The sequence below is a fragment of the Lontra canadensis genome, unplaced genomic scaffold (genome assembly GCF_010015895.1).
Source record: "Lontra canadensis isolate GAN:19392208 unplaced genomic scaffold, GSC_riverotter_1.0 scaffold209, whole genome shotgun sequence".
Classification (NCBI taxonomy): Eukaryota; Metazoa; Chordata; class Mammalia; order Carnivora; family Mustelidae; genus Lontra; species Lontra canadensis.
Window position 1 is genome coordinate 817,392 of NW_022631203.1, and position 19,301 is coordinate 836,692.

General features: G+C 35.1%; 1 protein-coding gene across 1 annotated transcript in view; it reads right to left on the reverse strand.

The window, feature by feature from the left end:
* Positions 1-19,301, reverse strand: part of LOC116861903 — a 204,307-nt gene that overhangs the window by 71,663 nt on the left and 113,343 nt on the right. The window contains exon 6 of the mRNA XM_032848784.1: positions 9,156-9,197. Coding sequence (XP_032704675.1) covers positions 9,156-9,197 — 42 coding nt within the window. The remainder of the gene's footprint in view (positions 1-9,155; positions 9,198-19,301) is intronic.

Below are 19,301 nucleotides of genomic sequence, written 5' to 3' on the forward strand. Positions count from 1 at the left end.
GAGATTTTTATACATGCTGTATATATGCTTTCAGGGACCATATTGTCATTTCCTTTAAATATGGCAAGCTCTCTAAAGGAAATTTGAACTGTGTGAATTTTAACATTTTTTAAAGATTTATTTTATTTCCTTCATTTATTTATTCATTCATTCATTCATTTATTTTAGAGAGAGCGAGAGAGAGAATGGGGACAAGAAGAGAGGGAGAGAGAATCTCAAGGAGACACCACACTGAGTGTGCAGCCCCATGCAGAGTTCAATCTCCTGACCCTGAGATCACAACCTGATCTGAAACCAAGAATTGGACATTCAACCAACTGAGCCACCCAGGTGCCCCTTTAATATTTTGATATAATACACATAACACACTTCTGAAATGTGAGTAAGAGCTTAAAAAAAAGAAATGAAAATTTAAATAAAAAGATTTATAAATAATGGTCCAATAAACCACCTACTTAATCAGTAAATCTCATGGGTGGGAAAAGAGCTCTTTGAATCCCCATCACTTAGCACAATTCCAAAAATCTAGTAAAACCACATAAGCACTTATTGTTGGTAAGTATGAGGACATACAAGCAATTTTCCAATTTTTCCAACAAATAAGTAAGATGATTAAGTCTAATATTGGCTTTAAGTAATGGAGTCATGGAAAGCACAGTGATTTGAATGATTACAGAGCAAAATAGCTTACAATCTTAATGACTTGAAAAAAACCTATAGGTAAAAGAATACACACCTGTGCTAGTACCAAATGTATATTTTATCCCTAGTAAATATTTCAATTCAATATGTATATTTAAAGTGCAAAATTATAAACACTGCATAGATTATATATGCACCAATAGGCTGATTTTGTAAAAGCAGAATCATACATTATTTAGGTTGACTATTATCTAAAATAACACCTAGTCCAATCCCATCATTTTAAGAGGAGGAAACTGAGGCTGTTAAAACATAAGATTTGAGGTCCAAGGGGTAAGTACCATGTCATTATGTTCTTTGTATCTCTTTTGCCTAAACTGAGTACATGGACCATGGTGGATGCTCATTAACTATTTATTTATTTAATTAAATCCATTTCCAACTCGAAGTCATGCTTTGACTAGACAGTTTCTTAATTGTTACATCAATGTGTCATGCTCATTCCTGTTTTCATGTTCTTCCTTTTGACTGAAATGTCTCTACTTTAACCTCTGTTAAGTCAAATTGTTTCCAGCTTTCAGAACCCAATTGAGCTACAATTTTGTGAAATCTTATAGGTGATTTTAGCTTTCTCTGTACACTATGACTATCTTTTCACTCAATTTATATTGCAGAACAATCTACCATATAAATCCTTATGTCTGTGCGTCAATTATAGTGGCATTAAAACAAAAAAAATAGGGGTGCTTGGGTTGCTCAGTTGGTTCAGCATCTGAATCTTGATTTTTGGCTCAGGTTATGATCTCTGGGTCATGAGATCAAACCCCACATTGGGCTCTGTCCTGGGTGTGGAGCCTGCTTGGGAGTCTCTCTTCCTCTCCCTCTACCCCTCCCCGCTACTCACATATGTGTGCTCTCTCTCTCTAAAAAAAAAAAAAAAAGTTAAAAATAAAACTACCTTATAACCCAGAAATTATACTACTAGTATTTACCAAAAGGACACAAAAATACTGATTTGAAGGGACACATACACCCTGGTGTTTATAGTAGCATTATCAACAAAAACCAAATTATGGAAAGAGCTCAAATCTCCATTGACTGACAAATGGATAAAGATATATATGTTATATGAATATTATTCAGCTATCAAAAAGAATGAAATCTTGTCATTTCCAATGACATGAGTAGAGCTAGAGTGTATTATGCTAAGTAGAATAAGTCAGTCTACTTAGATAAATAAATAAAATCTTTAAAAAAAGAATAATCACCTAGATCAATGGAAGAGAACTGAGTGTTCAAAAATAAGCCCCTCATTTATGGTTGACTTTAAAAGAGGATGTTAATAAATTTTGAAGGGGAAAGAATAGTCTTTTGAGGAAATAGTGCTGGGACAGCTGGGTATTCACATTCAAAAATGAATATGGACAATTATCTCTCACCTTTATTTCCCATTTTTATAAGTATTAACTCAAAAAAACTTATACAGCTAAATGTAAGAGATATAGCTATAAAATTTTCAGGAGAAAACATAGAAGTAAATATTTGTGACTTGGCTAACCCTAAGCTTTAGTTATGACATCTGAAGGACAAGTGAAGTGACAAAAGAAACTACAGATAAATTGAACTACATTGAAATGAAAAACTTTTGGGTGAGAGTGATGTTACCTAGACAGCAGAGTAGACTACAGCCTCCATTCCCCAACAGAGATTAATAATTGGACAGCTATCCACAAATGAAAATAGTTCTGGGAAAATTGAGGAGTATACTTAGAGAAGCTTCAGCAACACAGTGGAATAAAATACCTGGGATTAAATGTACAAAATGGGTAGAAAGAATAGTTTAATTTAGTCTTTATCATCCCATCCTCTAGGTCAGCACTGCTCAGTCCCAAGAGGGAATGTCCTAACTCAAAAGAGTTCCCCTTGCCAACAAAGGGAAAATGGGCAGTGATAAGCTTCCTCAGCCTATTGGGGCACTACATGAAGGATCTGTTTCAGTTCAATTCCACCCAGAGAGCAGCAAAGCTGAGACATATGGAGATGGCTAAGAACAAGGAAGAAGGATAGGGGCTACCAATACCAGCCACACAGCAGGAGTGACTGTGGTTCCTAGTGGTTTGCTTGTCAGAGGACCCCAGAACACTTCACTACTGAGGACCTCAATATCTCTTGCAGATTCTTTACACTCCCCAAATTACATCACCATGGATCTCATCACAGACACCAGCAGAATGCTCAGCAGCTTTTACCACTGAAGAAACTGATGGCAAGCACAGCTGTCATGTATCCCTTGTAGATTTCATTGCTTAAGATTTTGCCCCACAGATTTTCATGTTTTCAGATGACAGCCAGCTCAATCCCTAGTCCTGCTGGAGCCCAGATCCATACCAACAGCCAGCCCTGGCCTCTAACTATGATCACGCAAGACACCAGCCTAGACCATATGGCTGACCTCCATCACTGTGAGCACATTGGTGGCTTGCCTCTGGCAGATGTGCATCTACAGCATCCTGACTCAAGCCACTGGCCTTTACTGCCATGTGCATGTTTATGGCCAAGTCCCTATAGCTGCACAAGTGCATATGGACAGCTTAGATCCACCTCAGCTCCTGCCTGACCCAGATACAGCCATGACTCCTGTCACTATCATGCACCACTTGTCTTCACACTATTCCTGCAGCTGTACACATGTACATTGCCACCTAACTCCTATCACCATCTTCCACTACCGTGCACACACCTGGGGTGAGCCCTTTCAGCTGAAGAAGTGCATTCAGATAGCCAAGGCCTGCACAACTGTCTGTGGACCTGGATATAGCCCTGACTCCTGTCACTGGCCTATAACACTGAGCTCACCTGTAGGTATTACTGAGCTGTGCATCTGCTCACCAGTGGTCTGACTCTATCACCAGCTTCCACTGTCATGCATGCACCAATAGCAAGCTCCTATGTCCATGAGTGCATACTGACAGCCAGGGCCCACACAACAGCTGTGTGTCTGGATGTGTTTCTATTATCAGTCACTGGCCTGCACCATTGTGCTAACCTTCAGCTATATACCTGCACTCCTCTGACCTGATGGCTGCCATTAGTCTCCACTGCCATATGTATGCCTGTGGCAAGACTGTGGCTACAGGAATATAAGGTAACAGCCCATGCCCCTGTATCTGCTATTGTGCCTACAGTTGGCTCAAGCCCCTGCTGCTGACCCTGGTTCTCACAATGTGTATATCTGCAGAGAGCCCCTTCACTACACAAGCACTGCATCCAAGCATATACATACCACCAGTATATTACCACTGCTGCCTTCTCTGGCCCCTAACCACTGAACCTGGAGTTACCACTGAGGACCCCAACAACCACTGAAGTCACTGAAGATCCACCAAAACTTTTATCAAGTATCACACAGTTGTCAACGTTGTGGACATGAGACATGTTGTGGACATGACAGACCTTAGCCAACCCACCCCACATGTTGTCCTCCTTGTTATTTATTTATTTTAATTTTAGGCCTTCTTGTTATTATTAGAAAACAAGAAGCATGTGTCCTTCTCATAACCTTTGCCTTTAATCTCCTCCACTTAGAACATACTTCTTCCAGATTTCCACATGGTTTAAAGGCCTCTCACTGTCTTCAGGTCTTTGCTCTCAATTCATCTTCTCAGTGAGGCCTTCTCTAATATTCAATTCTGATTGCCAGAACCTGATCCTATATCCTCACTTTATTTTTCTCTATAACATTTATCACCATTTGACATACAATATATTTTACTTACTTGTTCGTTTAAACTTGATGACAATAGGGATACATGCCCATTTTGTTCCTAGCATATTGAACAGTGAAGGTCAGATAATGTATGTTCAGGAAATATTTGTTGAATGAATGAATTAGAATTGTAAAAGAGCTGAATCAGTGGTAATAGTGGAATTTAATAGAGTCAACTATATAACTTATTTTTTTCCTCCAAGTTCTTATTTAAATTTCGGTTAGTTAACATACAGTGTAATATTAGTTTCAGGTATAGAATTTAGTGATTCATTACTTATATACAACACCCGGTGCTCATTAAAAGTGCCCTCTTTAGGACCCATAATCTATTTAACCCAATCCCCACCCACCTCCCTTCCAGTAAGCCTCAGTTTTTTTTTCTCTGTAGTTAAGAGTCTGTTTCCTGGTTTGCATCTCTATTTTCCCACTGCCATGGTCATGTTTCGTTTCTTAAATTCCAAATATAAGTGAAATCGAGTAGTATTTGTCTTTCTCTGGCTGACTTATTTCACTTAGTATCATATTCCCTAGCTCCATCCACATTACTGCAAATGGCAAAGTTTCATTCCTTTTTATGACTAATATTCCATTGTATATGTATACCACCTCTTCTTTATCCATTTATTAGTTGATGGACATTTGGGCTCTATCCATAATTTGGCTATTGCTGCTATAAACATCAGGGTGCATATATTCCTTCAAATCAGTATTTTTGTATCCTTTGGGTAAATACCTAGTAGTGCAATTGCTTTAACTTTTTAAGGAACCTCCATACTGTTTTCCAGAGTGGCTGCACCAGTTTGTATTCCCATCAACAGTGTAAGAGGTTTCCTCTTTCTCAACTGTATAACTTCTGAAAAACAAATACTAAAGTATAGGGAGGGGGAAATACAGTGGCTATGGAAAAATGCCTTAAGAAGTTTTGTTAAATGTTCTATATAAAACACTTAGGAAAGTGCCTACTTACAATAAATATTATGAAAATACTTTTTTCTTTTTATTATTTCAGCAAGAAGCATAATCTTTGACAGCAGTGTGATAGGGAATGTCCAGACAATACAAAAATAAATCCCATCTTATTAAAATGATTATGGATATCTTGTATCATATTCACACCACAGCAACCATACTGGTAAAAGGAACTGAGAGTGTTTATCTGAGGAAATATTACTGTCTTGAAATATATAAGGAATCATGTGGAAGAATAAGTAAATTAGCTCTGTCAATCTTTGGGAGTAGAAGTAAAAACAATGGGAGAACACTATAGAATAGAAGATCTTATATCACTCTAAGAGAGAACTTTTCAACAGTGAGAGCTGTTCAGGTAAACAGGATTCCTAGATTGCAGGAATATGAGCATAGACTATAAATGTGTGATATAAAGGAAAGAACATATGCTTTAGTGTCACAATAACCACAATGCAAATCCCACATGAGCAACTAATTAGCTGTAGGATCTTGAGGAAGTGGCTTAAATTCCATGACCCTCAGTTTCATTATCCTTTAAAAATGTACTTTGTATCAAAGGGATTAAAGGAATAAAATGAAATTAAGTTAACTTTAAGCAACAAACAGTATTTGGCATATGTTAGGTCCTCTTTGATGCATGAGAAATAGTTAAATAATAGAGTTGGACCAAAACTAAAGTGCTTTTAAAGTCTAAGTATATATGATTACACGATATTATTTATTTTACTAAAGGTATAGCAAAAACTGAATTCCAGAGCTGACATCTGTGACAATACATAATCAATTTGCACTTTTCTAAATTGAACCCAATAACAATATTAGATATTAGGCACCTAGAAAGTCTTAAACAGTTTACCATAGAGAAATAAATGAAGATAATGCCTCCTTTCTCCTGCATGTCTATCCATTACTATAATGTCAATATAATTTCTAACAAAGAAACATTTCTTAGAGACAGAAGACATAGATATAATTGCAAATTCTGAGAAATGAGGCCAGAGACACAAAAATCTTTTAGACTTTAACTGCTTTCTTATTATTTCTGATGTCTGACATGTTTTAACATCATGTACATTCTCCAAGTCTATGAATATTTTCTGTATTTCACACTAGTAATTTACTTTCAGTTCCCATACAGAACACAAGAGAAAAGAGAAATGGTTAGGAAGAGAAAATCTGAAGGATAAAAAAAAAAAAAAAAAAAAAAACAAAATGAAGGGGGAGGCAAAGAATGTTGGAGAAAAAAGGGTGAAAAATAAAGAAAACACTAGGTAACAAATACTGTATGGTTGTTAAAATACTAAGAAAAGCCATTTTAAAAATGCATTTCTCTATATTTAGGAAGTAATGACTATTAAAAATGCCAAAATATGTTCTGTTTTTATAACATGTAGGCCCTACAGCCTTCCAGTCTACAAAGCCATGAAGAATGTAATAAGTCATCTATTTCATGATTTCTGAAATAGGATAATCTCAACCACAAGACTTCTTCTGAGGTGATAATGAGAAATATGTGATGATGATTTATGGCAGATACAGAATGCTGACCAACTTTATTTTCAACTATACCTTTGGTGGCTCCTAGTTTGTTACTTAAGTTAAATTGAGTTTATATCTGACTAAAACAAATACTTCAGGAGTGAAGTACTGGCCCTAGGAAAAATTTTAAGTAGATTATTTTCTTTCTTCTTATCCAGTATCCCCCTTTATGAATTCAATGTCTTCATGTTTTATTTCAACTTGCCTTTATCTAAACCTGTTTTTCAGAAAGGACCCATACAACTTTCTTTCACTTGAAAAGAAAACGACCTTGCTTAACACTGTATATTCCGCTGGAAAATGTTCACTCCAACAAACATCAGCAAACTATAAAAGGAGGTCGTTTTTAAGCACAGAGGTCCTCCCTTTTGTTCCAAATATTATGTTAAAAATGAGGGGGAGCCTGGTGACTCAGTTGGTTAAACATCTGCCTTTGGATCAAGTTATAATTTCAGGGTTCTGGGATTAAGCTTAGTGTCAGGCTCCTGCTCAGCAGAGTCTGCTTCTCCATCTCCCTCTGTCCCTCCTTACCCTGTTTGTGCTTCCCTGGGGTCTTTCTTTCTCTTTCAAATAAATAAAATCTTTTAAAAATGAAATTAGTATTAGATGTTTTCTTCTGGCATGAAACAACTTTTTTTAAATTTCCTTTCTAATGTTTTAATTCCAGTATAGTTAACATACAGTGTTATGTTAGTTTCAGGTGTACAATACAGTGATTCAACAATTTTATATATCACTCAGTGCTCATCAAGACAAGTGTACTCTTAATACCCTTCATCTATTTCACCCATTCCCTCACCGACCTCCCCTTTGGTAATCATTGGTTTTTTCTCTATAGTTGAGTCTCATTTTATTTTTTGGTCTGTCTCTTTTTTTCCCCTTTATTTGTTTCTTAAATTCCACATATGAAAAAAATCATATGGTATTTCTCTTTCCCTGGCTGACTGACTTATCAGCAATGAACAAAACACACAAACAAACAAAAAATCCAAAAGGTAAAAATATTCTTAAACCATTTGTAATTATATGTGTTTGAGCCTGTTAAACTTCCTTCAAATGAATACTAGGTTGGTCCAGAAAGAAAGAAATATAATTAAATAATTCTATTTGTCCCAGTCACATAGGAAATACTTCAGGTAATCTGTAATTCTAAAGAGTGCCATCAGATTTTTTTCTAAGTAAAAAATGAACACAGGGGGCGCATGGATGGCTCAGTGGGTTAAAGCCTCTGCCTTTGGCTCAGGTCATGATCCCAGGGTCCTGGGATCAAGCCCTGCATAGGGCTCCCTGCTCAGCAGGGAGCCTGCATCCCCCTCTCTCTCTGCCTCCCTCTCTGTCTACTTGTGATCTCTGTCAAATAAATAAATAAAATCTTTAATAAAAAATGAACACAGGGGGGCACCTGGGTGGCTCAGTGGGTTAAAGCCTCTGCCTTCGGCTCAGGTCATGATCCCGGGGTCCTGGGATCAAGCCCCACATCGAGCCCCGCATGGGGCTCTTTGATCCGCGGGGAGCCTGCTTCCTCCTCTCTCTCTCTCTGCCTGCCTACCTACTTGTGATCTCTGTCTGTCAAATAAATAAATAAAATCTTTAAAAAAAATGAACACAGGTACTCAAGGCAGTAGGTACAAGTTCAAGATTTCTTTTGGTAGAACTCAACTAAGGAAAATATTTCCTCAACAGTGGCATCTTATAAATATTAATTTCTCTATGTCAATATTTGATATACATATTTTCAAGGAACTTTGACTCATTAAGTATACTAAGATCCATTCTGTTGGAAAATTAAAAACTCCAAAAGCAGTTACAGTCTCCACCAAAAGACAGCAGTACACATGCAAATTATTTCTCAAGGTAAGAGTATTCCAAATCAGAAATGTCAATAAAGGAATTATTTTTTGTTCTTTTTTCAGAATATGCTGAAAATATACCACTCATATTTGCCCATTATAGCTATATGTTTTTAAATTAATTAATGGTTTATTTTTGTCTCAAATTTTAGATTATCTTTAATTTTTTAATTCAAAATATTTAATTTTTCCTTGTTGCATCCAATTTTGTGTGAGACAAAAGATAAACCAAAATATGCTTTAAACATTCACTATATACATATTCCTCTATACCTTTACACAGAGTACCAAAGAAAATATAATTATTTAGAATTATAGTATCAAAAAGAATATAGTGTATGTGAAATATTTTATTTTATAAAACAAGATTTGAGAAGGTCACTTACCACATCTATTATATCAGATTCCATTTCATTGCTGAGATCAGACTATAAGAAAAAATAATAAAGTAGTTAGTGTTGAATTATTCATATAAAATCTGTTATTCCTTTAAGGGTACAGAACAAATATTGAATGATAATACCAATGTGTTTCAAATAATCTAAGTTATAGAAAGACATCTTTCAGAATCTGACAGAATAGCACTAATCTGAAAGCCTCTGTTTTTTAACAGATGGGTTTTGTCCATTTATATTTATTGTAGAGGGCAAAGGAAAGATAATCCGAAGAAGACTCCATGCTGAGCATGGAGCGTGATGCTGGGCTCCATCTCATGACACTGAGATCGTGGCTGCAACCACACCATCCAGATGCCATGATCTTCCCTGCATTTTATTAAAAATTTCTTTATCTTCTACTCTAATTTTCAGAACATTATACATTCTATGCACATACTTTAAAGTAAGTTTTAAAATACATAGCAGATAATCTAGTCAATACCTATATCCTCCCCTGATGAATAAAATGACCTTAAATCCTTTATACTCTAACCTCCCCTCTTATGTCTTTGATATTATCTTTGTACAGTATTTTAGTTCCAATTTTTCTTCAACTGGCAAAATTAGTCTTAACTGTTATCTTAGGAGATAAATGATGTGCTTGATGACTTTTCTGCCAGCAAGAGTCTTAAGAAATTAATTTATTTACATTATAATAAATAACATACCAGTGTCATATGTATGTACATTATATATAGCTTTATGAGATCTTTACTTATGTATATACTTGCATAAACCCAACATTATTATGAATATAAAAACTTTCTAGTACTCCCAGAAGGTTCTCTCATGCTCCTTCCCTGCCTATACTTCAAGTGGTAACCAATATTCTATTGCATAATCAATCATTTTTGTCTACTTAGAGGCTCATGAAGACAAAAACATACAGTATATACAGTATATACTCTTTTGATTTTGGCTTTTTTTTCAGTCTTTATATTATCTGTAAGAATCATGCAGGTTGAACACAACTTTTTTTTTAAGTTTTCATCTAAGTTCTGGATAGTTAACACACAGTGTAATACTAGTTTCAGGTGTACAATATACAACACCCAGTGCTCATCATAAAAAATGCACACCTTAATCCCCATAAATTATTTAACCCATCCCCACACACACCTGCTCTCTGATAACCATCAGTTCATTCTCTATAGTTAAGGGTCTGTTTCTTGGTTTGCCACTCTCTATTCTTTTTTCTGTATGCTGATTTGTTGTTTCCTAAATTCCACATATGAGTGAAATCATATGCTATTTGTCTTACTCTGACTGACTGATTTTGCTTAGCATAATACTCTCTAGTTCCATCCACCTTGTTGTAAGTGGCAAGATTTCATTTTTTCTTGTAGCTGAGTAATAATCCTATGTATGTATGTATGTGTGTATATATAACATCTTCTTTATCCATTCATCCGTCGATGGACATCTGGGCTCTTTCCATAATTTGACTATTGTAGATAATGCTGCTATAAACTTCGGGGTGCATGTATCCCTTTGAATTTGTATTTTTGTATACTGTGGGTAAATATGTAGTGGTGCAATTGTCGAATCATAGAATAGTTCTATTTTTAACTTTTTTGTGGAACCTGCATACTGTTTCCCAGAGTGGCTGCACCAGTTTGTATTCCCATCAAGAATGAAAGAGGGTTCCCCTTTATCCACATCCTCACCAAAACCTGCTCTGTCTTCTATTGCTGATTTTAGCCATTCTGGCAAGTATGGGGTGGTATCTCACTGTAGTTTTAATTTGTGTTTCCCCGATGATCAGTTACGTTGACCATCTTTTCATGTGCTTGTTGGCTATCTGGATGATGTCTATTCATATCTTCTGCCCATTTTTAATTTGATTATTCAATTTTGGGGTATCAATTTTAATAAATTCTTTATATCTTTTGAATACTAACCCTTTATCAGATAGGTCATTTGCAAATATCTTCTCCCATTCCATAGGTTGCCTTTTAGTTTTGTTGTTTTCTTCACTGTGCAGAAGCTTTTTATTTTGAAGTCCCAATACTTTATTTTTGCTTTTTAAAAATACATTCTGACACCCTATGTTTTTTGATTAGAGCATTTAATCTATTAACATTCAGAGTAATTATTGATAGATATGTATTTATTGCCATTTTATTACTTGTTTTGCCATTGTATCTGGAGATTTTTTCTGATCCTTTATTGTCTTTGTCACTTTGACTTCTCCTTTCCACTCAAAGAACGCTCTTTAATATTTCATGCAGGACTGATATAATGGTCATTAACTCCTTTAGTTTTTGTCTGTGAAACTCTTTTAATCTCTCCTTCTATTCTGAATGATAGCCTTGCTGGATAGCTTATTCTTGGCTGTAGATTCAGCACATTGAAAAGATCATGCCACTCCTTCTAGCTTGTCAAGTTTCTGCAGCTAGCTCTATGGTTTTTCCCTTGTGTGTTAAGGACTTCTTTTGTCTTGTTGCTTTTAAGATTTTTTTTTCTTTTTCACTATATTTTGCTTATTTAATTGTAATATGTCTTGGTGCTGACATGCTTTTGGTGATTTTCGAGGGAATTCTCTGTGCCTCCTAAATCTGAATGTCTGTTTCCTTCCCTGGATTAGGGAGATTTTGTTATTATTTCTTGAAATAAGTTTTCTTTCCCTTTTCTCCTTCTTCTTCTTCTGGGACCTCTAGAATATTAATGTAATTGTGTTTTATGAAGTCTCTGAGTTCCCTAAGTCTATTATGTTGCATAATTCTTCTGTAGTCTGGTTGAGACTACCCTTCTCATTCAAGCTTGCCTGAGTCCCAGCATGGTGGGTCCTTCCCCGAGAAGACCAGCACAAACACTTACCCACACCATATCTCCCAACCAGAAATTTCTCCAGTTCTGGTGGAGTTGGTGCCAGTTTTCATTTCACAAGCAGACCAAAGCTCACTTAGTTATAAGTCACTACATTCAGGTCAGGCCAAATACTACCCACAGGAGGCAAAAGGAAACTCTTCAGATGCCTGGATTGAAGGATAGTGCAGCCAGAATACAACAGCAGACTGCATGCAGCACACACCAGAGACACTCCCTGAAGTGGCAGGCCCTGGGCACTATATGACCTCTTCTTCATAAGACCATTATTTTCAGCAGCAGGAGACGTAACTCGGTTTTCTAACACGGAGAAGAAGACAGAGACTTAGACAAAAATGCGAAGACAGAGGAATTTATCTCAAATGAAAGAACAAAATAAGGCCACAGCCAGAGATCTAACCAAAAGATATAAGTAATATGGCTGATGGAGAATTTAAAACACCAATCATAAAAATATTAACTGGGCTTGAGAGAAGAAGATATCAGTAAGACCCTTACAACAGAGATAAAAGATTTAAAAAAGAATCAGAGATGAAGAATGCAATAAACAAGATTGGAAACAGGCTTGATGCAATGAATGGCAGGCAAGAAAAAGCAGAGGAACAAATTAATCACCTAGAAGACAAAATAATGGAAACCAATGAAGCTGAAGGAAAAAGAGAACTGTGCAATACAAGAATAGATTAAATTCCTTTTAGAGAGAGAAAGATGATTTGGGGGGAGGGAAAAAGGGAGAGAGAGAATCTTAAGCAGGTTCTACATCCAGCATGGATGACTGCATCATTGTCATTTTCTTACTATTATAAATGTTGTATATTTTATAATTAATATGTGTTATTTTATACAGATAATATTCATTTATATTTTACCAACATATTTTACTTTCCTGGGACTGTTCATTACTTACTGCTGTTTTTTACTTTCATCTGAGATTATTTTCCTTCAGACAGAAAAACTCCATTTACCCTAGTGCAAGTCTCCGGTAATAAATTCTTTAAGCATTTGTTCTTATTAAAATATTTTCATTTTGCGGGGCACCTGAGTGGCTTAGTGGGTTAAAGCCTCTGCCTTCAGCTCAGGTCATGATCCCAGGGTCCTGGGATCAAGCCCCACATCGGTCTCTCTGCTCGGCGGGAAGCCTGCTTCTTCCTCTCTCTCTGTCTGCCTCTCTGCCTGCTTGTGATCTCTGTCAAATAAATAAATAAAATCTTTAAAAAATATTTTTTCATTTTGCATTTTTGAAGGACATTCACATATATTCATTTTTCTTTACAATTATGTAGACTACACATTGGCAGAATTTTTTAAATTTCTTTTTAAAAAATTTTTAATTTCAAGATTCATTGTTTGTTAATGTTCCAAGATTCATTGTTTATGCACTATACCCCATGCTCCATGCAATACACACCCTCCGTAATATCCACCACCAGGCTCACCCAACGCTCCATCCTCTCCCTTCCAAAACCCTAGTTTGTTTCTCAGAGTCCACAGTCTCTCATGGTTCATCTACCCCTCTGATTTCCCACAATTCACTTTTCCTTTCCTTCTCTAAATGTCCGCCACGTTATTCCTTATGCTCCACAAGTAAGAGAAACTACATGATAACTGACTGTCTCTACTTGACTTATTTCACTCAGCATAATCTGCTCCAGTCCCGTCCATGTTGATACAAAAGTTGGGTATTCATCCTTTCTGATGGAGGTGTAATATTCCATTGTATGTATGGACCATACCTTCTTTATCCATTTGTCTGTTGAAGGGCATCTTGGCTCTTTCCACAGTTTGGCGACATGGCCCTTGCTGCTATGAGCATTGGGGTACCTATGGCCTTTCTTTTCACTACATCTGTATCTTTGTGGTAAATACCCAGTAGTGCAATTGCAGGGTCATAGGGAAGCTCTATTTTTAATTTCTTAGGAATCTCCACACTGTTCTCCAAAGTGGCTGCACCAGCTTGCATTCCCACCAACAGCATAAGAGGGTTCCATAAAATTTTATTCTGGCTAGAGTGACCAATCATTCTGGTTGCTTGAAACTGTTTCAGTCTTAACATTGAAAGCCCTGCTTCCTGGTACATTCCTTAGCCCAAAGGAAATTCGTGTTTTGTCATCTCACTTCTGGCTTCCATTGCTTCTGCAGAATAGTCAGCTATCAATCTTATTGTGGTTTCTTTGAAAAATGTTTTCTTTCTCCAACTGATTATAAGGTTTCTTTCCTGTTTTTGATTTTTCAATAACTTGAATGATTTGACTGTGATATGTGTAGGTAAAATTTTATTTGTTTGTATCATGCTTGTGCTTTGATGAACTCCTTTAGCCTATGTTTTATGCATTTTGTCACAGTTGAAAAAATATTCTTGGCCATTATTTCTTTAATAATTTTCCTCCCCCATTTTCTCCATATTTTCTTTTTGGAATATGAATTACATATATGTTAGAATGTTTGAGCATACCATATATGCTCTGTTCTCATTTTTCCATCCTTTTTTTTCTTCCAGTGCTTTAGATTATTTTCAACTAACATATCTTCAAAATAACTAATATTATCTATTGTTGAGCCCATCTGTCCAAATAGCTTTTAATTTCTGATATGATATTTTGTAGTTCTGGAATGTGCAATTAACTATCTTTTATACATTTTAAATCCCTTTTTTGTAATTGTTCATATTCTCATCCATTTTATCTACATTTTTCTCTATTTTCTGTATATATTCAACAGCTTGGGCTAGTATAATAGAGTCCATAGAGTGGGTGACTTAAAAAAAGAAGCATTTATTTTTCGTAGTTTTGTAGGCTGGGAAATCCAAGTTTGAAGTGTCGGTCAATTCCATGGTTTTGGAATTGGGAGGAGAGCCATTTTCATGTTGTATCCTCACATGGCATAGAGAAAGAGAGATAGAGAGCTCTGGTCATTTCATCCCCTTATAAGTATGCAAATATCATCATGGGGCCTCCACCCTCATTACTCCATCTAAACCAAATAAATTTCTAAAAGTCTAATCTCCAAATACTACTGCATTTGGTATTAGGGTTTCATAATATGGACGTGGGGGAACATAACCAGTCAACACACAGCAATTTAATATAATAATCAAAATTATTTTGAAGCCTTTTTATGATAACCCCAATATTTGGATAATTTCTAATAAACTACTATTAGACACTATTTCTCTTTCTTATTAATAATATACTTATATATTTGTATATCTAGTAACTTTTATTATGTTTCAGATATTGTAGATGATACATTGCAGATGCTATGGATTATGTCATTTTCCTCTAGAGTGTGTTAGATAATATTGTGGTAAACAGTCAAATTAACTTGAATCATCTTGACTTTGTGGAGACTTGATTTTAGAATCGATTAAGATGATTCTCCTGGAGAGTGGCCCTTTACCATAAAACAGGGCCTTTCTGAGATCTTAACTGATGACTATGGATGTTTATAATGTCCTGGTATTATCTAAACTCAAACTTCCATCTCCCAAGGATTGTGCAGCCTCTGAAATATCACCCTAGCATTCCAGTCTATCAGTTGTTTTCTGACAGACCTATCAGAGTCTTACTCTGAAAATGCAATGCCTAGAGATTGGTAAAATAACCATGAGAAATTTTATTCATCTCTTTCTTTGTGGCCTTTTCGTCTTTTGGAATCACTCTTTTCCTAAATCAAACTACCGTGGTAGCCCTGAAATTATCTTTCCAGTGGGGCTACTATCCTGTACTCCTGCTCTATTTCTCTAAACTGTGGTTGTGAAAATACCCTCATTATAGGAAAATCCAGGGTAAATTCTGAGTTCACTTCATGTATTTTCCTTCTGTCAGTATTGTAGACTTGTTTTCCAGTGCTTACACAGTCATTTTATACATTTTGACCAGGTGTTTTAGGGTTTTTTTTTTCCTAGTAAAAGGGTAGTTCTGATAACAGCTATCACTCACCATAGCTTATTCCCTTACCATACCCCTTGCTTCCTATTTCTTCCTTCAAGATTCCTTTAATTATTTTGCAGTGAGGGCATGTTAGTATTAAACTTTTAAAACCTTTTTTTGAAAATATTCTTATTTTGTTCATTTTAAGTTTAATAATTCTAACTTAAAACATTATTTTTGTCAGAATTTAAACTATTTGATTATCTTCTGGTATATTGTTTTGGTGATAAGACTATTACTGTCATTTATTATGGGCCATCTGTCTTAATACCTAAAATAGATATTAAGATTCATCTTTTTGATGGTATGAAATATCACTATATTATACATTAGTATGTATGTAATACTTTTGTTTTTTTTTTTTGTTATTTTGCTTTATTCTGTTGCAGACATGCTTACTTTTCTGAATGTAATGATTCAAACTTTCATAGTTCCATATGCTTTTTAACCAGTATACTTCCAAATATTGCTTCATTTCCATTTTCACTGTTTTCACCTTTGGGAACTCTAAATTAGATGAATGTTGAAACTTACTAAACTGTACACATTTTAACTTATTTTTCATATTTTTCTACATAATACATTCTGGATTATTGCCTCTTTAGATCTTTTTAATATGCATTTAAATCACCCTGTGAATATTTAAATTTCAACTACTACAAGTTTCTTTCCTCAAAATTTGATTTGGTTCTTTTTTTCAGTGTTTCCTGTTTTTTTTTTTTTTCTTTTCCACTTGTTCTCTACTTACTTATATTGTGTGTTTTTAAAATAAATTCCTTTTTCTCTTTAATCATTTTAAGCATACTTAATTTATCGTAAGCTTCATGATCTATTATTTTCATTTGTGAGGATGTCAATTTTTGTGAAGGAATTTTCCACGTGTCTCTCATGTGTCTGTATTTATGGTAAGCAGAGCCTCTGACCACATTTGCTCTGCATGATCTTCACAAGAATGCTAATATAGCAAATAGCTTTGCATGAAATAGATGGTTTGTAATTCTGTCATTAAAAGTGGGCATGCTTACTTCCTATCATAAAAGATTCTTGTTCCTTAAACTTAGTTTTGTTTTTTTTTTTCTTATAATAAAATCCAGTTGGTGTGTAGGTGTCAACTGACTCTCTTCACATCATACTGTGAGAATTGGGACTCAGGAAACTTACCCAAGAAAACGATGATACTCTGGCTATTGCTGTTGCTGTTGCTGTGAGTAATAAAGTTCATTGTCTTTGACAAGGAGTCTTACAACTTCTGCTGAGATCTATAAGCTGTGTCAGGTTAAATGGCTAGTTTGCAAATAGGTTAAAACCTGACAGTTCCTTCATAGTTTTGGCAACAGAGTTGTGTCACTGATAGAAGGCTTTCTGGAAGAATCTTAGGATGAAAGTCTTATAGATGAACAAATGTTATTTGAGGGAAGTCCATAAGAATGGTCACAAATACATTGACCAAAGTTCATAGTCAAATAGGCAATGAATTATTCTCCACTTTATAGGTGCTAGAATGTGATATACCAATTTTATGGCAGTGGAAGGAGAGCAACAACTTTTCACCCAGGAAGAAATTCCTCAGATATCAGGAGTACAGGAGAGGAAGATATGGTAATAATTTTTGTCTTTGGTAATCACCATTAGCACCTTCCTCACAAAGAAAAACATTCTGGTGTGGTTATCCTGAACTTTCTAAAGCACCTTAAATTTAACTGGTATTTCTTGCATTTTGATAACCTTAAAGTGTAGTTTTACTTTTGTCTCTGCAAATATCCAAGGAGTTTTACTGGTTATGGATAGGATTTGTGTTAATTTCTCAGCTTTCTGTTCTCACACCACACTAGCTATGTAGTTCATATTGTATGTATGAGAGAGGCACAGGCAACAACTTTATAACTAAACTAAAAGGATCATGTATCATGATCAAGTTGGGTTTATTCCAGGAATACAAGGATAGTTCAATATATGTAAATCAATCACGATATACCACATTAACAAAATGAAGGATTAAAATAATATGATGGTCTCAATAGATGCATCTAAAAGATTTCATATTCCTTCATAATAAAAATTCTCAACAAATCAGATACAGAAGGAAAGTACCTTAAATACAATAAAGTCCATAAATGACAAATCCACAGTTACCATAATACTAAATCGTGAAAAGCTAAAAGCTTTTCCTCTAATCAAGAATAAAATGAGAGTGCCCACTATCACCACTTCTATTCAACATAGTACTAGAAGTTCTAGCAAGAGTAATCAGTCAGGAAAAAGAAATAACAATCATCCAAATTGGAAAGGAAGAAGCAAAATTGTCTCTGCAGATAACATGATCATATATATGGAAAACCCTAAATACTCCACAAAGAAACTGTTAGAATTAATAAATGAATTCAGTAATTTGGAGGAATATGAAAGCAAAACACAAAATAAATTGAATTTCTATACACTAACAATGAACTATCTGAAAAAGAAATTAAAGAAGTAATCCCATTTACAATAGCATTGAAACCAATAAAATAATTAAGAATAATTTAACCAAGGAGGTGAAAGATCTGTACACTGAAATCTGTAACACACTGATGAAAGAAATGGCAGAAAACACAAATAAATGGAAAAATATCCTATAATCTTGGATTAGAGATTATTACTAAAATCTTCATATTACACAAATGATATACAGAACCAATGTAATCCCCATAAAAATTCCAATGGCATTTAGAAAGTTTAAGCATACTTCACATATAATGTTATATAAAATTCAGATTACCAACACAGTGATTTGACAATTTTATACATAATGCTATGCTCATCTTTATAAGTGTAGCTACTATCTTTCAATATACATTGTTGTTACATTATTATGACTGTATCTCCTAAACTGTAGTTTTAATCCTTCTGACTTATAACTGAAAATTTGTACTCTGTATTTATGAAATTTTCTCTAGTTTTTGTTTGTTTGTTTTAGATTCCACATGTAAGTAAAATCATATGGTATAAATATACAGTGGAAAAAAGACAGTCTCTTCAATAAATGGTGCTGGGAAAACTAGACAGCTATTTGTAGAAGAATGAAACTCGACCATTCTCTTACACCGTACACAAAGATAAACTCAAAATGGATAAAAGACCTCAACATGAGACAGGAATCCATCAGAATCCTAGAGGAGAATATAGGCAGTAACCTCTTCGATATCAGCCACAGCAACTTCTTTCAAGATATGTCTCAAAAGGCAAAGGAAACAAAAACGAAAATAAACTTTTGGGACTTCATCAAAATCAAAAGCTTTTGCACAGCAAAGGAAACAGTCAACAAAACAAAGAGGCAACCCACGGAATGGGAGAAGAT